This window comes from Lingula anatina, chromosome 3 (assembly GCF_051362555.1).
Source record: "Lingula anatina isolate TDL-2025a chromosome 3, LinAna3.0, whole genome shotgun sequence".
NCBI classification, from domain to species: Eukaryota; Metazoa; Brachiopoda; class Lingulata; order Lingulida; family Lingulidae; genus Lingula; species Lingula anatina.
Genome location: NC_141769.1, coordinates 31706586 through 31723433, shown reverse-complemented (window position 1 = coordinate 31723433; position 16848 = coordinate 31706586). Strand labels below are relative to the sequence as shown.

General features: G+C 35.5%; 1 protein-coding gene and 1 pseudogene across 1 annotated transcript; both read right to left on the bottom strand.

The window, feature by feature from the left end:
* Positions 1-2974: 2974 nt before the first annotated feature.
* Positions 2975-13728, bottom strand: LOC106165827 (scaffold protein ILK). The gene is made up of 14 exons (XM_087008786.1): positions 13679-13728; positions 9962-10127; positions 9513-9608; positions 9197-9293; positions 8730-8810; positions 8325-8410; positions 7912-8021; positions 7422-7543; positions 6884-7005; positions 5957-6025; positions 4287-4386; positions 3620-3750; positions 3345-3395; positions 2975-3127 (listed from the first exon to the last, which is right to left on the bottom strand). Exons 1-14 carry the CDS (start codon positions 13726-13728, stop codon positions 2975-2977), a joined length of 1434 nt encoding a protein of 477 aa, XP_086864912.1.
* Positions 13729-16391: 2663 nt separating this feature from the next.
* LOC147763238 (scaffold protein ILK pseudogene) lies at positions 16392-16847 on the bottom strand (annotated as a pseudogene).
* Position 16848: the final 1 nt, after the last annotated feature.

Below are 16848 nucleotides of genomic sequence, written 5' to 3'. Positions count from 1 at the left end.
GATGAACAGATATAAAACTCAGATTGCGAAAAATAATTTTGTCAATCGTAATTTTGCTTCAGACACAAAATACACACCGACTGGTGTTGCGGAGCGAGATCGAAGGACAGTCGGCTTAGCGCAATCCCTTCACAGGGCCAACTGTGTTCGAATGGCGTTAACTTTCCCAGGTAGAGCAAGATCGCGATTGTCAAAGACATATTGTGTCATTTAGACAGGTAGATGTCGATAGCGTGAGACAGATTTTCGGGTGGTAAGCCAACGGACTCATAGAAACCAAGTGCTAGTATATTTAATTGTATCATTTTGGAAGCTAGCTGAGATTTTGATGTTTGTTCATTAAGGAACTTAAAAGGCAATATTGTCTGTTGCCCTTAAATGAGCTCTCAAAACTGTATAATTGTAATGTAGGATACTTGTCTTTAGCTATATTGCGATGGGAATTTACTTTCAGTCACGGAAATTGGCATTTTTGTGATAAGCTAATCAGAAATGCGACAATAATGAAACCGTCTAACGGGTCTTGAATTCCTGAGGCTCGCTGGTATTGTGTTCGAGTTGCATTAAATCAAGAACTTGACGTAGAGTTATACTTCTCTGCTTGACCAACAAGGAAGTTTTTAAAGCGCACCCCTTTTTTTTAGAAAATTTCTAATAAGAAAATGAAAATCAAGGAAGTGATAAACTCATGTTTACCGGCAGGACGTTGGAAACAGCCCAACAAGGAACGCTGAACACGTGCACGTGAACGGATGTTCGAAGGAAAGTATCCGTATTCAAGTTTAGATGAAATTGATTTAACACAAACAGTGCCAAAATTATCGAAAATGAAACTGAAAATATTTATAAAAATGATTTAAAAAACGTAAGGAATTTTTTTAAATATCAGTTACTTTACCTATCGTGTGCGTATACGTATTAAATACGTTCTCCATCAAAGATGTCAGATGTCTGTTTCATGTAGACCGAGTGCCCTATTATCAAGATTGTCTCGCATGCCAAAGTTTGTGTTCTCGTAACATTGCACGGTTGACATTTAATAAAGAAAGTTACATTTGTCTTGGCCTGTTATACCTGCATCATAACGTATATCAAATGAAAAGACGTCGTAACAAGCTATTTATTTATTTATTTTTTGTCAAACTTCAGGTAAAAAGGATTAAATTCATATTAAGCGATAGCTCTGCATGCAGCTGGTTTTCTACTGTATAAAATTGTACGCTATAAGTACGGAGTCACTGTACACTACTGTATCTGCTCATTGTGCCTCAATGGCAATATGTTTACACATCCGGATCGGGAGGACCCTTCTAAGTTCTTCTCTGATATCCATGATGTCAATACAGAAAGTTGCATACACGATAATTATCACCTAGTAATTTTCAGAATACTATGCGCTACGACAGGATTTCTATTTGAGTTTGTAACAAAATGACGTCTTAAAATAAATTTGTCGGGCAAACCTGCAATAATACTGACTAAATATAATATGGGCGGAGGTGTAAACAAGGACAGCAATTGTTGGGCATATTCCCTCTACCAGGGTCATGAAAATTTCGAAGATATTCAAAGATATTTCTTTAACGATTCTGTGCACACATATGAACTGTGAAAATTTTGAAAGCAAAATATCAAAATACAAAAGGTATCTCTATAAACATATATTTAACCCCTAAACATTACATATGCTATAGGTAAAGCTTATAGATTCATTTGCAAAGTAAAAGAAAAAATCACTTTAAGCGATACACTTTCACAACTTTCACTCAGCTGTGGACAATCTACTTCCTATGAAGTAGAATCGGTGTTTTGTTAACACCCCTCCTCTTATTAATGTTATGGTTCTAATTACTTTAAATATACCAACTAACATTAAAAGTGACTAAAATCTACATTGTTACAAAAAGAATGGTTGGGATTTGTATGTTAACAAATCTTGATGAGGGACTAGTCAGTTAAATCTTTCAACATGTTGAAATCACTACTACATTTCCCAAGATTATCTCTATCCAACGTTTCATCTGTATTCAGCATTGCTACACTCACAGGTTGCATGTTGCATGTTGTGTGTATTGTGTTAGTTGTGACAAAGCTCACAATCAGTCCACTCCAAATATCGTATTGCCACAAAGCATGCTTTTATTTGAAAACTGGGGGAGGAATAGCACCATATGAAACAATTCTTCTTTTTGCATTTTTTTATTTTAAAATGTGACAAGGCATATACAATTGATGTGGTGAGCACCTCCAAACTGATTTCTATGTTTAATATATTGATAATGAAATCCAATACTGTCTAATTGAAGAGTAACAATTACCCTTTGTTCCCTATGCTGGTCAACTTTTGATAAAACTATACACAGCAGCAAAGACCTTAAACACTGGGGTAACTTGTACTAAATGTTGTACGTATATAAATATATGTATAAATCTTAGGTTGTGATTCTATTCAATAATATAAACACAGTCAATGGCTTAATTAACAGTCAAAAGTTTTAGCACAGTCTCTTTCAAGTTGTGATTTGTTCAATAATTCTACCCCATATAGTCATGTATTGAAATAAATACCTTTTCCTTAGGATAATTCAAAGTATAAATGGAAAATAATGAGGTAGCACTTTTTTGTTGGGAGAAAAACTTCAACTGGTTTTCTTCAGAACCAACCGAACAACAGAAACTGTATTATTGTTGACTAAATATAAGTCCATAAAGTAATTTGAAGGTTAATATTCTATATATCAAACTGAATCCTTTGTTAAGGATGGCATCTCTGAATATATTTTAAAAACCTATTCATGGATACCAAATCTAGTTGAATTTTACAATTTAATACAGACCTAAGTAAAAAGAAAAGGAACTGCCTTTCTGCTATGCTTCTTTTTGGTGCCAAAATCATATCTCTATCTCTATTTTCATAGCAAAAGGCAGACATGACTCAAAAGTTATTAAAAATAAAAAAAGATAGAAAAGAGAATCAGCTGGATAACTTCATTTTCTCTAGAATGGGGATCACCATGTCAAAGCGTGGTCTTTTCCCCGGTTCCTCATTCATACAGATCTTCACCAGGCGCGTGGTGTGCTGGGACGTCCCCAGGGGAATCTGGACGCGAAGTCCCTCCAGGGCTACCTGAAAGATTGTATACAGATCAGAGTTTAATGAAATATACAGAGATTAAATTAGATCTTGGGCCATATTCTCGAAAGGTTCTAACGTACAAATTCTAGCAACTTTTCACGTAACTCTAATTGTTCATGTAAGTTGGTATTCTTGAAGGTTTTTAAGTCTCAAACTTTGGAGAATACAGCCCCTGAACATGAAAAAAAAAAAAAAAATACCCACATACCCTGCAGACTTTTGTCTCTAAATCAAAGAATACCAAAAAGAAACCACTGCACTGCACAGGGGAAAATGTGGAAGTGAAAGAATTTTTGACATAAAACATGTGCAAGCAAACATATGAACTAAACATATGATTATACCAAAGAGATGACAAGAAGACATTTTCTCTAGGCAAAAGTCAGTTCTACTTACTATGCACTATACATACTTAAGTGCATCCTATATATTTACCTAGGGTTGTCAGTAAAAGAGTAGATAAACCAGAGTAATAGTACCCACCTTCATCCCTATCTCCATGGGGGACATATCAGCAAATGGAACCTCTCTGGTGGCTAGTTCCCACAGTAGTATGGCAAAGCTCCACATGTCTGCTGCCCTCACATTGATCTCACTGGGCTTTCTCTGCAATGCTGGAGAACAAAAAAGAAATATCTGTATGTCTATAAAATTACAGTGTTAGGCCTGTAGGCACAGGGGCTATGGGGGGGGGGGGGGTCAAAATAACCACCCTTTTGGAGGGAAAAGATCTGCTCTCTCAAGTTGGGTCAAATCAGGGGCTAAAAATGTCCAGTTTTCAAAAGACCCCCCCCCCCCCCCTTTGAAACTGCTGGCTTAAGGCCTGAGAGTACTGATCTTGATCAAGGCCCCAGTCAACGTGAAACCAATACTGCCTTTGTAACAACATATTATCTTACTGCGATATACCAATGTAAGGGCATGTCTTATTTCTTTTCTTCAAAGTTAATTCTAAAGTTTATCCAACTTAAAGGAAATAGATCACGCAGGAGTAAAAACAGAGGAACCTATCTGAAACAATTGTTTCCACACACTGAAAAAGGGATGGAGTTACAAGAAGTTTAAACACAGCTGGGGGAAACCATGATACCACAGGAATGTTTTTTTCCTCGTTAAAGAGTTTTTAACAAGATAAAGTTTATAGTGATACCTTCCGGGGCCAGCCAAGCAGGTGCATATAGCTTTCCACGCTCATGGAAGGAAAACTTGTAGTCTGCCATGTTGATTCTGGCAGTCAGATCTTCATCAATCTGAAAACATCAAAACAGAAAAATACAAATCTTAGTGTGTATTTAATTGCAGGGATTCTATCAAATTAAAAATGACTGAGTTTCACTGAAAGTCCAGTTAAAAAGAAAAGTGGATCATACTGCTCTCACCCACCCTCACATTAATTGTGAAGTGATCCAGACAATCAAATAACTTCCACAAATTACTTCCAAGGATTTATAAAACAATTCTTTCAAGGCAATTTTCCCTTAAATCACAGCTCGGAAGTTATTTTGTATAAGAATCCAAAATAAAGTAAAATTTTGCATGCTCAAATGTGACTGAGTGAAGTTAGTTTTTTTCCATGCATTTCTGATTTACTGTCAGTCAGTGTACAATATCAGACAAGACACCAGTACAAAAGTTCAACTGAACAAAACAAATACTTTCTAAAAAAATATTTAGACTCTAACATTTTCGCAATTGTTCTGAAATTATCCAAATTTGCCAATTACATCTTATTTCAAAAGTGTGCCTAAATTTTGCTATGAAGCTGATTAAGAAAACACAAAAAATGCCATTTTGTCTAAACATATCTGGTGCAGCAAAACCAGAAGTCCAGCGACTACCAAGGCAGAAAATCGTCCAAAGAAAAGCATTTATGGTTCATTCACAATAAATATAATCTGCACAGGGGTTTTTAATGAATTAGTCACAGTTTTCCAACATTCTCAGGCTGCATCTCAATTTATAAATTAAGATGTAATGCAGAACTGTGAATATATGCAATCTCTGGGAGATAATCAGTTGGGATAGGGACTGTTCCCTATATATCATTAAAAAATCTAAAAATACATGCCAAAAGGGTTTATCATTAAAAACAAAATAATATATAACAGAAGTGAGCTATGTGCCTCTTGCATTTGCTGAAAAAGAAACAATGTGACAAAGCTGTTGGTCTCCAAGCAATGACATCTGTTGCTAGGTAACACTATGCAGATCTGGCTGCAAACAAAATGGAGGACCTATCTAATCCAACCAGTGATAATTTAGGGGAAAATGCTGGGAAAACTGACAAAAGCAATGAATTCCTTGAAAAGGCAGCTACAAAAAGCAGTCAAACTAGAGCATTCTCTCTCAGCTTGCTGCTATCAATTTGTATAAACAACAGAAGAATCTCAAGGGACAAAATAAGCAAACCAAATTCAATATTTCTTATCACTTTGAACTTAATGTTTGATTGAGATAAGTGCGCTTTGAACTGGTTACTTTATAATACCATGTATGATCAATAACTATTACAGTATCAAAGCTTCTAGTGACTTTCTGATTGATCAAACAAAAGCTCTGCTGGATGTTCAAATTTGTGTAAATCTAAATTTGCAAATAAATAAATAAATAAATAAATAAATAAATAAAAGAACAAATATACTGATAGACAAACTTAAACACCTTTTATCTTTCAATCAAACAATAGCAATGCCTGATACGGTCTATCAAAGCCTAAATTCCTAAGTGATGTTTTTCCTTCATCATAAGAGGGAAAAGGTTAGTATGAATGAAATTCTATCTCACAGCAAACCAGGCAATATGTTCTGATATTGACTTTACCCCATTCACGGCACCCTCTCGCATATATTTGGGATCATCAATATTTATTTTGGCAAGATCTTCATCAATCTGTGCACAGAAAAATAAAGGACACAGCAAAGAGTAACAGACAGATAACAGACAGAAGCTGAAAGTTAAAGTTAATAATGAAAAGTTTTGAAAGTTACACAAAGTCTTAGAAAGAAGAATAGATAAGAGGAAGTTGGCTTATTTGTCAGATTTACATGTATTTTTTTTTTCAGTGTACAAAACTATTACAATGCTAGGCATTTAATACTAGTGACAGATAGAAGTATTATGTCACGAGAGAGAAAGGTGTTAAAGATGGAATTTCACATTGTGTTAAATCTGTATTCTCCACTTCACCGACTTCCAAGTACACAATTTCAAAATTATATACTTTTGCTGCAAGGACAAAAGAAAGGGGGGATTTCCATTTTAATATACAAATATGGTAATTATCTAAAGATATTTAATCTCTCATAAAAGCTCAGGCATTTTGAAAAAGTTTCATATCTCCAAAAAATTAACCCCTCTACCCCCTCCTCATCTTCCACTTTTTGAAAAACAAACCAACAAACCTTGTCCTCTTCTCTCTAACAAAAACTTTCTTTAGGATCCTCAAAATCATGTTTCATACTTCTAATTTTCCCCAAACTGCTTTTCTTCCAAAATAACTCTCCAGGAGTTTGGCAGCTAGAGAATCCCCTTCTTCCCCTTTCTTAAATGTATAGTCCACCTCTCTCAGGTATATGAATCACCAGGTTAACAATGATGAATAGTCTGAGAAATTCACACTGGGCTATAAAATATGTACTCCCGTCTTAATTAAAACCAACACCAATGCAAAAACAATCGATCAGAATCTTAACAATGGGCAGGCTATTCCTTTTAATGTGAATCCTAATCATCTAAACATCTACATACCAGCACATGACGACTAGTCAAGTAGAAGTTGGGGACCATGGGTTCTAATGTGTGAAGGAATTCCATGCCACGGGCTACGTCCAATGAAAATCTCAAGGCCTGATTCTGGTCTATGACCAACCCTAAAACACAACAAGATGGGATGATAAAATGTGCACCATAAACCACAAAACAACAGTGTTAAGTAAATAACCTACATCAGTTATTGCTCACCTTATCAGCTCTGCAAAAATAACTTACAAACATTTCATAATATTTATGGCTTTGTTGGACTAGACTAGATGTTATTAATCATGAAGCTCAGTAATACTAAAGAACAAGTGCAAACACAGTTATTTTGTATTGAGAATCTCTATTATAAATGATAAGCAACATTGTTACAGATTCAGAATAAAAGTGCAATAGTTTCTAAACTGCAAATATTGTCTAAGTATGAACACAAGCATGTGAAATTAAAGCCATTTCTTCCATAAAACTGAGGTTACAAATGTCTTTTCACTTCTACAAGTTCCACAAAACACAAGAACGGCGTCCATACCAGTTTCCTCATGAAGTACATTATAGAGAGAACCAAAAGGCATAAACTGGCTGATTACAATCAGGTTTTGAGGATCATTGCATGCACCCAGCACTGGGAGAATATTGGGGTGGTTGAAGATTCTGAAATAAAAGGAAAATGTATTACCTGTACTTTAGAACAACTTGTGCTTAAGTTTATAAACCTGATATTCAAAACATTATTTTGATCTCATTTTCCTGCACGTTATTTTTTTTCAACAATGCAACCTTATCAGTTAGCCAAAGTATTTAATTTTAACAATATAAACTGAAAAAAAGATAAAAACAATATTTAAAGGGCAAATATTTCTTTTAATTCAAATTTTCTTCAATTCTGATTGTAGAAACTAGTGTAGCCGAGTTATAGACAAAAAGCACTTTTCACAACAGAAAAGGAAATTCTTGTGTTCAGACAAAGTGAAGAGATTACACCCCTCCCCTCCATTACATTCTAGGAAACTGTCACCCACCTTAGCCTTGGAAATTCCTCCATAAAGTCTCTAGCAATCCGAGATGTTACTTCTTGGACTTTCAAGATTTTGGCTACGATATCATTTCCTTGCCAAGTCCCTCTCCACACCTGCAGTAGCATCAAAATACTCACTCACATTTCATTAAAAATCAAGCAGTTTCCAAAGTTTTTTTTTTTTTTTTAAATACATAAAAAGGGGTTCTTCCTTAAAAAGAGGAACCTTATCTGCAATGTTTCCAACTTTTTCCACATCTTAATTTTTTTATTTTATTCATCTCTTGTTGGTCAATAAACAGTCTCCTTTTTAAAGCTTAAGGATGTTCTTCACTTTGTTACATTATCAAAATCTTGTCTAAGATCAAGGATAATTTGCCATAAAAAAAGCCATGCAGCCCCTGCACATCTACTTACACTTCCAGAATGGGTGTTGCTGATCTGCTGAGTGAGGGCCAGCTGAGAGATGTCAATCCCTGCATTCCTGGACAGCGTGGCATCACCTGGAAACAACCAATCAATTCCTGAACTCTTAATGCACACAGACTGTGTAATAAAAAGTACAGTGGCTACTGTGACACCTGTGGATAGGTCTGTGCTGCTAGCTTTAAGCTGCAGAACCACTTTTGTTTCCATAGCTTATTGACTCACCATCATTTCAATAGACAATGTACAACTACTAGAAACATACTTTTCTGCTTAAATAAGTACCACAAGATGGACCAAGAAAGAACAACCTGTTTCGGGTTCTTAATTTTTTCTTTAATGCTATCCACAAGGCAGCAATGCATACTAGTGATACTGATTTGAACTTAAACTCACGGCTTCTGGTCTTATATCCCAACCAACTCCTGTCCTTGAACGGAATTCTGTTCAGGTCTTGTCCTAGAGCAACGGCACGGTCTGAAATAAAGACCAGAAAACTAGACATAAAACTAAGACATACACTTTGTGTTAAATAATAGAATAATATACATTGGGTTAACATACAGTAAATACACAATCTCATAATGATTTTATTATGTGTATTTCAATTTAATAATTTGAACAAAAACATCAATTTTTACCGTGTACAACAGTGTTAAGGTTATATAATAATATACTAGAGATTGAATTTTTTTATCTTATTGAACACACGTTTCATTTGAGAAAAAATAAGATTTTTACACTGGTGCCATCAATACAGATTCTCTCAGGCTCTCAGCTTACAAAATAACTTCCTTAATTTCTTCTTGTAAAACCAGAAGTTATCGGCCCACTAGACGGCAGCACCAGTATGACACACTCACCTTTGAGTATCTTTGCCATTCTGGGTTTGGCCTTGTCTAAAGGCGTCTCTCCAAACTTGTTGCACATTGACACTAAAGCACCATTGTTCACCAGATCCTATGGGGAAGAAATAGACACGATTTAATAAGGTGTCCCAATGTCCTTTCATAATGTCACGTCCTCTGACCTTTCTGAACTGATTCTTTCTCAATTTTCCCTCCAACACCTCTCTCTCTCTCTCTCTCTCTCTCTCTCCCCACCCCACAATTTAATACAATCTGAAGACAAAGCCCAATACAAAACCTTTGAGAAAAACTCAAACCGGTGAGAGCCTACCTCTGAGATAATGTCTTGTGACCAGAAGCAGGAGTAGTGGAGAGGGGTGTTCCCGTGTTCATTGATAGCGTTGATGTTGGCCTTGTTGTGGAGAAGCTGGAAGAAAAGGGACACAGCACTTCAATCGCAATACAATATTTTTCACCATCATCACCCATTTCACTACCAAATGCCTGCATATGGGACACCACTGCTACATCTATCGCAGGCTAATAATTTGTGAAATGCTCCTAGACTTACATCAAAGTCAACCTTTCATGTTCAGCTATTCAATTTTTTTAGCTGAAGTTAAATCCAAAAATTTAATATGAGACTTTTGTGAAAAAGACTCTTGTACATTTGCTAACTTTGCTGCATTTACAACTAATAGCCCAGTTACATACATGAGTGGCACCAATACAAGTATAAACACCAGTCAAAATTACTCCTCTTAAAGCCTTGAATCTTACCATGAGTACAATGTCTCTGTGGCCATGGCTGGCAGCGAGATGTAGGGCTGTGTCGTCCCCCATGTTGGTGGCATTGATACGCGCTCCTCGCTGTATCAGCATGTCCACTATGTTAGTGCGTCCCTCTCTGGACGCCCAGTGGAGCAGACTGAACCTGTGGTCATCTCTGGAATTATACAGGGGTTATAGAAATATCATACATTTTCTAAAATATAAATCATGCATTATCGTCTATGAAAGGCATTATGAATGGGTCCAAGAAATAGGATTCGGTACCACATATCTGTCAGGCAGTGTTTTTTTTTTTTTTTTTTACAAATCCTGCCTATTTTCCAGTTATAATGAAACAAGGCAGCAAAGCTGTCAAATGTACAGACAAAAAGCAGGAAATAACAAAATAGGCTACTGTCAATTCTGATGTAAAAGTACATTATGTTAAACTACAAATTCAACATCAAATTTTAATTATGCTCAACAGGTAATACCAATGTAAGTAAAATGTGTAACAAGCATAAGGCTTCAGGCCCATGGGAGTTTGAGTTCACACTTTGAAAATGTAAAACTTCCAGAAAAAGAAGTCAATTAGACTGCATTTCCAACTTGAGTGGCATTTTAGTCCTGTGTTTCTTTTTTAAAAGTTTAACAATCATAAGTAATATGGTTTTCCCATGATGGTCATCATGGCAGCAATACCCAAAATTGTGTTTTCTTCTATTTTGATGCAATATTTCATAATGCTTAGCAGCATAAAGACCATCAGTTTTTAATAATAAAGTATACGTATCGTGGATTTTCAGAAAATGTGACTAGCATGGGTCTTCAAGCCCAAGGTGGTTCTAAGTCACACCTTGAAATTGCCAATATGTGAAAAATTAAATTTTCACAAAAAACTGATTAACTGCCAGAAAAATTTACCAAATAGACTGCACTGCCTAATGAAACTGTATTTTAGTCCCATGTTTCTTTCCTGTAAGTTTGAGAACAGTAAGTGACATGGTTTTCCTTAAATGGTCATCAAGGGAGCAGTGTCCAAAATAGGGGTTTCTTCAAATTTTGATGCAATATTACATAATGTTTAACAGGATAATAACCATCAATTTTTAATAATAAAATATTAGTATCATGGATATTCAGAAAATGTGACTAGCAAAGGTCTTCAGGCCCATGGAACTTCAAAGTCACACCTTGAAAATGCCAAAATGTAGACAAGACAGTACTGTCCTGAAATGCATTTTTTTCCATTTTTAACAATTTTTTAACATATAACAAAATTAACACTTTAATGCCATTTTTATATGATCAACTAAGAAAATTGATGAGATGGAAAAATTATCAATAGAACAGTGTTTAATGTCCAATTTCCTCCATTCTGAGTTTCTGAACATAGTGAATGAATGAATGAATCTGACAAACTGCAATGATAAGAGTTTATTTCCATTTTTGAAACTCTATTATACAATACATGATAACAAGCTTACCATCATTTTTACATAATCAACTAACAATGTTGTAAAGATGCAGGAAATGTTAAACAAAGACTTTTACGTATCTTATTAGTTAAATAATGAGACTGTTAACATGCCTAAGAATTGAATCTGAGGAAATGTAAAACAAGACAGTACTGTTATGAAATGTGTTTATTTTCATTTTTAACACTTTTTTAACATAAAACAAAATTAACATTTTACTGCCATTTTTTTATGATCAACTAAGAAAGTTGATGAGATGTGAAAAATATCAATAGAACAGTGTCAAATGTCCAATTTCCTCCATTCTGAGTTTCTGAACATAATGAATGATTGAATCTTACAAACTGCAATGATATGAGTTTATTTCCATTTTTGACACTTTATTACACAATACACGATAACAAGTTTACCATCATTTTTACATAATCAACTAACAATGTTGTAAAGATGCAGGAAATGTCAAACAAACACTTTTGCATATCTTATTGATTAAATAATGAGACTGTTAACATCCCTAAGAATTGAATCTGAAGAAATATGAAAAAACAGCATAACTTATAAAATAATGGCCCGATTATGCTGATTTTCGAACTTGACCTGCGTTTTAGTAAGATTGATTACTCCTGTGAGTTTCATGACAACAGGCCTATCGGTTTTCTTTGAAATGTGTTAACAGTGTTGCATATATGCTGAAAAGTGGAAAAACAGCATAACTACTAAAATGGTGGCCCGATCATGCCGATTTTCGAACTTGACCTGCATTTTAGTAAGATTGATTACTCCTGTGAGTTTCATGACAACAGGCCTATCGGTTTTCTTTGAAATGTGTTAACAGTGTTGCATATATGCTGAAAAGTGAAAAAACAGCATAAATTCTACAATAATGGCCCGATCATGCTGATTTTCGAACTTGACCTGCGTTTTATGAATATTCATCAGCTCTGTAAATATAAAGCCAAAAAGTAAAACTGTCTTCCACTTATGGTGTTAACGCTGAAAGTGCACGGCGACGGCGACGGCGACATCGACGGCGACATGAACGGCGACATGAACGGCGACGACAGACGCAGGTGATGGCAATATGTACAGACACATCTGTGTCTGTACATAAAAAATGTAATAATCTAGGATTCTCATTACTCATTTTTTGTTGGATAAATTAGCAGAACAGCAATCACAAGGATGTTGAAAATAATGATATCATAACAATTTTGCAGCTTGTTTTTAAAAAAAGCTGATGGAATGACATAATAATAATATGGCCACCACCCCAAGTGAGAACTAATAGCTAGCAGACATTATAAAACAGACTAACCAAAAACATCTGAACCTCCCATTTTATTACTGATCTGGCATTTTATAGTAAACCAGGACAGGACAATATGGGCTGAACCAGAGCTGTGAAGATGGATGCACAGCTGATGAGGTAAAAGTGTGTCAGAGAGCAGTACAAAGTGAGACTATACTACTCCAGGTATGCCACACATCAATCAAAACTAACAGATATTGCCATTGGCAGGGTCTTCTAGAAACCGTGTGTTTGTAATCATTACAGTTATAATGTATGGTACATATACTAGTGTGTGTGTGTGTGTGTGTGTGTGTGTGTGTGTGTGTGTGTGAGAGAGAGAGAGAGAGAGTGAGAGAAATATACTATATGAATCTATCAAGTGTTGGCATATATACTTTTGAGAAATACCACTTAAGAGAGTCAAACTTCTGTCAGTAATACAAAATGTATATCAGTGAATTCCTCTTCTATCTTGTTTATAACATTAAACAGAGATGATTATGATGATTTATAAACTAACCTCCTGAATTTCTTATTATTATTTCCAATACATTGCTCTTCCATCAATTCAGTTTGCCAAGTTGACTACTTAAGTAATTCTTTAAAAAAAATTAGGCCAGCCCTCACCTACTTCTGCTTTAAAAATCATTCTTTAAATTCTTAACATCTCCATTTTGATATAAGGTATTCAGACTTCACTATTTTGTTATGTAAAATAATAATGATGATGTTTATTGAGAATGGAATGGTAAAATTAGTATATCTGTTGGCTCTCAACACAAGTTTGGCTTATAACATTAGCATGGACCATTATCTTCTATAAAACAGGACAATGAAACATACAAGACAGAACATTTGAAGTAATGAGTTTAGTTAATCCTTTTAGCATCCAGCACTGCTCCCAGGAGCTATAGATCAAACACACTACTCTGGGGAAGTTTATAGGTTTTAACACACCTGGGCTTAATGAAGAGGGCACTAACAGCTGTCTGTCCATATGCTACCATAATTACTCCCAAATTTCAAACATCTGCACCCCCCCCCCCCCCCCAAATAAAAAGTATAGCTCTCATTTTAAGTTCCTTGATAGCCAGGCAGTCATAAAATAAACTTGACCTTGGACCTTATAATCGAACTTATTATTCTTTTCACTGTTTCTTTTCTCTGTAATATATTTATAAAATAGATTTGGGAAATATAACTTGAAATAATTTTCTTTCAGAGTGAAAAAAAAATGTACATAAACATCCATGTTACATGACCAGTCATATGGAGATCCCAAACGACTAGAGAATATTCTACAAGATGTTGTTATCCTGCACAATTTCAACACTGAAGAAGCAAGGGAGGGTACCCAAAATCTTACGCTGATAAATAAAAAAGAAGTCATCAAGAACAGTTCTTTCTCATGTTCTTATTATCCACAGTAATCAAATTGGATTTAAGATGAAAAAAAAAAACCTATCCCACACATGCCATTGTATGTATTACCTTGTAAAACTGTGGAAGTAGTTAGGCCACAGCTTTTTTAAAACAGTGTGTTAGTATCAAGTAAGATGATTAGTATAGTTATGTGGTGTTTTCTTTTTCTCTCTCCTGCTTCTGAAAATGTAACATGCACATAAAAGAAAACAGTATGAACTATGCAGCAAGGATTTTCAGATACTGTAAGATTTCAGTTCAAACATACAAAACAATATATTTCCAGCCACTTTTAATACCAGTAATTATGCATTTCTATTCAAGGTTCAATTCAGATTGTCCAGGTGACTCCCTAATGCCATAAAAAATTCATAATTATTAAACTGAACAAAAAAAATGTGTTTTTCAACTTTGCATGTGGAATAAAAGCCACAATCGACTGATGCAGTGCAGTTGTAATAAAAACCATCAACTAAGACAGAAAGGGATAAAACCACAAAAAATTTTCCACCAAGCCATTTTCCCCTCTAATTGTTTCTAGGCCCAGCCTGTAAATCTAGCTTTTTCTAATCACAATTGGCAAATATGAATTGCCCTCTGATATTTAATTCAATCAAACAGCTTGCCATTTCCCTGCAGGGTCCCTGACCCAGTCAGACTTCTAGTAGATAAACAGCCATATGAGGAAAACTGAGACAGAGGCAGACAGTAATTGAATCAGACTGGCTCTAAGTAGGCAGATATGGGAAGAGTTCCATTTTCTTTACCTGAATAAAATAATTCCTTACAGACAATCATTCCTTTTTGTTGAACATACCTCTCTACTAACTAAATATGGCCATTTTCCATCTTTTAAGAGGTAGGAAGTAAGACAAAAAATGTGATTAGATCTCTTAGTGTATCTACCAGTGTCCTCCCCTCCCTACCCTTCCCACTACATGAATATACACAGAAAAAATGCATGATAAACTGTTTATGTATTTTACTGGAATATATCAGCTTGCTACTTGGCTAAGAAGGTAGGAAGCTTGCACATTTCCTGACTCTTATCAACTGAAATCATAGCGCTACACAGACTTCCTAAAGCTGCTGGCATTTGTGGTGACTGCTATTTGTGGTTTAATATATTAAACAAGCTCAACACCCAATTTCACTGGTTTTAATGGTACATAATTTATATTCTACAAGTTACAAATGATCATGAGGATTTTCAAAACTTACAGTAACTTAGTGCCATAAATGTGTTAGGATACTAGCCCGTAGGGCAATCAGGGCCTTTAGTGGGTTAGTGTTAAATAAAATGCAATTTTTTTTTTACTAACACAGACACTGACTCTTACTCTATAGGAGAGTAACTGCTTTGGCTAATGGTACAAACTGCAAAACACATTTTTTTTTCTACATTTAAGTCACTTCCTAAAGCAGGGCAGGCAAGGGTAAATATTAAAAATTATTCATTTAAAGCCAGAAATGAGAAAGGAAGAGACTCCACCCCTCTCCACCATTTCAGTTTATTACGACCGACACATTTATATCTCTAAAGTTTATGCACCAATATAGCAGTCATTTTCATTTAACCTGCTGTAAAAATGGGCAGTTCTAATGTCCACTGAATAGCTACATGTGTATTGACCTACAAGATATGTCCAATTAGCAAAATACAAGCTCACATGCAGTGACCTCAACCAAATGACCTCATCCAGTAAATGCTATTATCTAAAGTGACTCCCATATGAAAATGTGCATAATCTAAAATAACTTTACTGTACACAATTTACCATGCACACCTAGGCACATTTTATACACTGCTGCAAAGGAGGGAAAATGAATGGTAGTGGGCTGGAATTGGGGGGGGGGGGGGGGGGGGGGGGAGAAGGTGAAAAAGGGGGAGGTGGTGATGCTATTTGGAAATTCATGACTTTTATATGTACCTGTAGCATTCCTATTTAGTACATGAATATATCTGAAAACTAATATTATAATGCATTTTGTGCTAGGTTGCTAAGAGTGCTGGAGATTGCAAAACAGTTATTTGGTGTTCTGGATACCACAATGACTGCCAAGACTCACATTTCAAATTATACCCTGCCCCCCCCCCCCCCCAACACACACACACACACACACACACACTGTCCAATGCCAACAAGTCTATTCCAAACCCTAGTAAATCTTATTGTAAACACGACGGCAGTTTTAACACCCAATGCTAGCATAGTGAAAGTCTTCTACTTCTAGGAATGAATTATTCTTACCCTTGGTTTAGATCGTTTTCCGTGTTGTCTAACCACACTCTCACGTGAAAAGCGTTCCCTTCCCGAACCTGTGTAAAGATGTCATCCATCCTGTGTGAAAAACAGTTCAATATTTGTCCTAGAGGTCATTCAGTAACAGTCACAAACAAGAATCCACCATGAAGTTGGCATAAGTATGTCAGGTATGCTGCTGCTTCCGAGTCTCTAGTTCAGCTATATCGTGTGTGGTTGAAATCGACAAATCTGCTGGTCGACTGTGTGTATTCTCCTGATCGTAACTATCTAAGTGTCGTAAATCCTTAATGGCTGTTATATTCACAAAACAAATATCCACAAGTCGATGAAATGCTACGCCTATGTAATCGTAATAGCAGCTGAAAACAAAAGCAATCTAATTACAACTGTCTTGATTCCCACTCCCTCTATCTAGCAAGCTGCGCGCATCTTTCCACG

Coding starts and splice junctions, on each gene's coding strand:
- LOC106165827 (XM_087008786.1), bottom strand. CDS start 13,728: ATGGTAGCATATGGACAGACAGCTGTTAGTGCCCTCTTCATTAAGCCC. Junction 8,022..8,324: donor GCAACACCCATTCTGGAAGT/GTAAGTAGATGT, acceptor ATGCTACTGCAG/GTGTGGAGAGGGACTTGGCA. Junction 7,006..7,421: donor TGTACTTCATGAGGAAACTG/GTATGGACGCCG, acceptor GTTGTGTTTTAG/GGTTGGTCATAGACCAGAAT.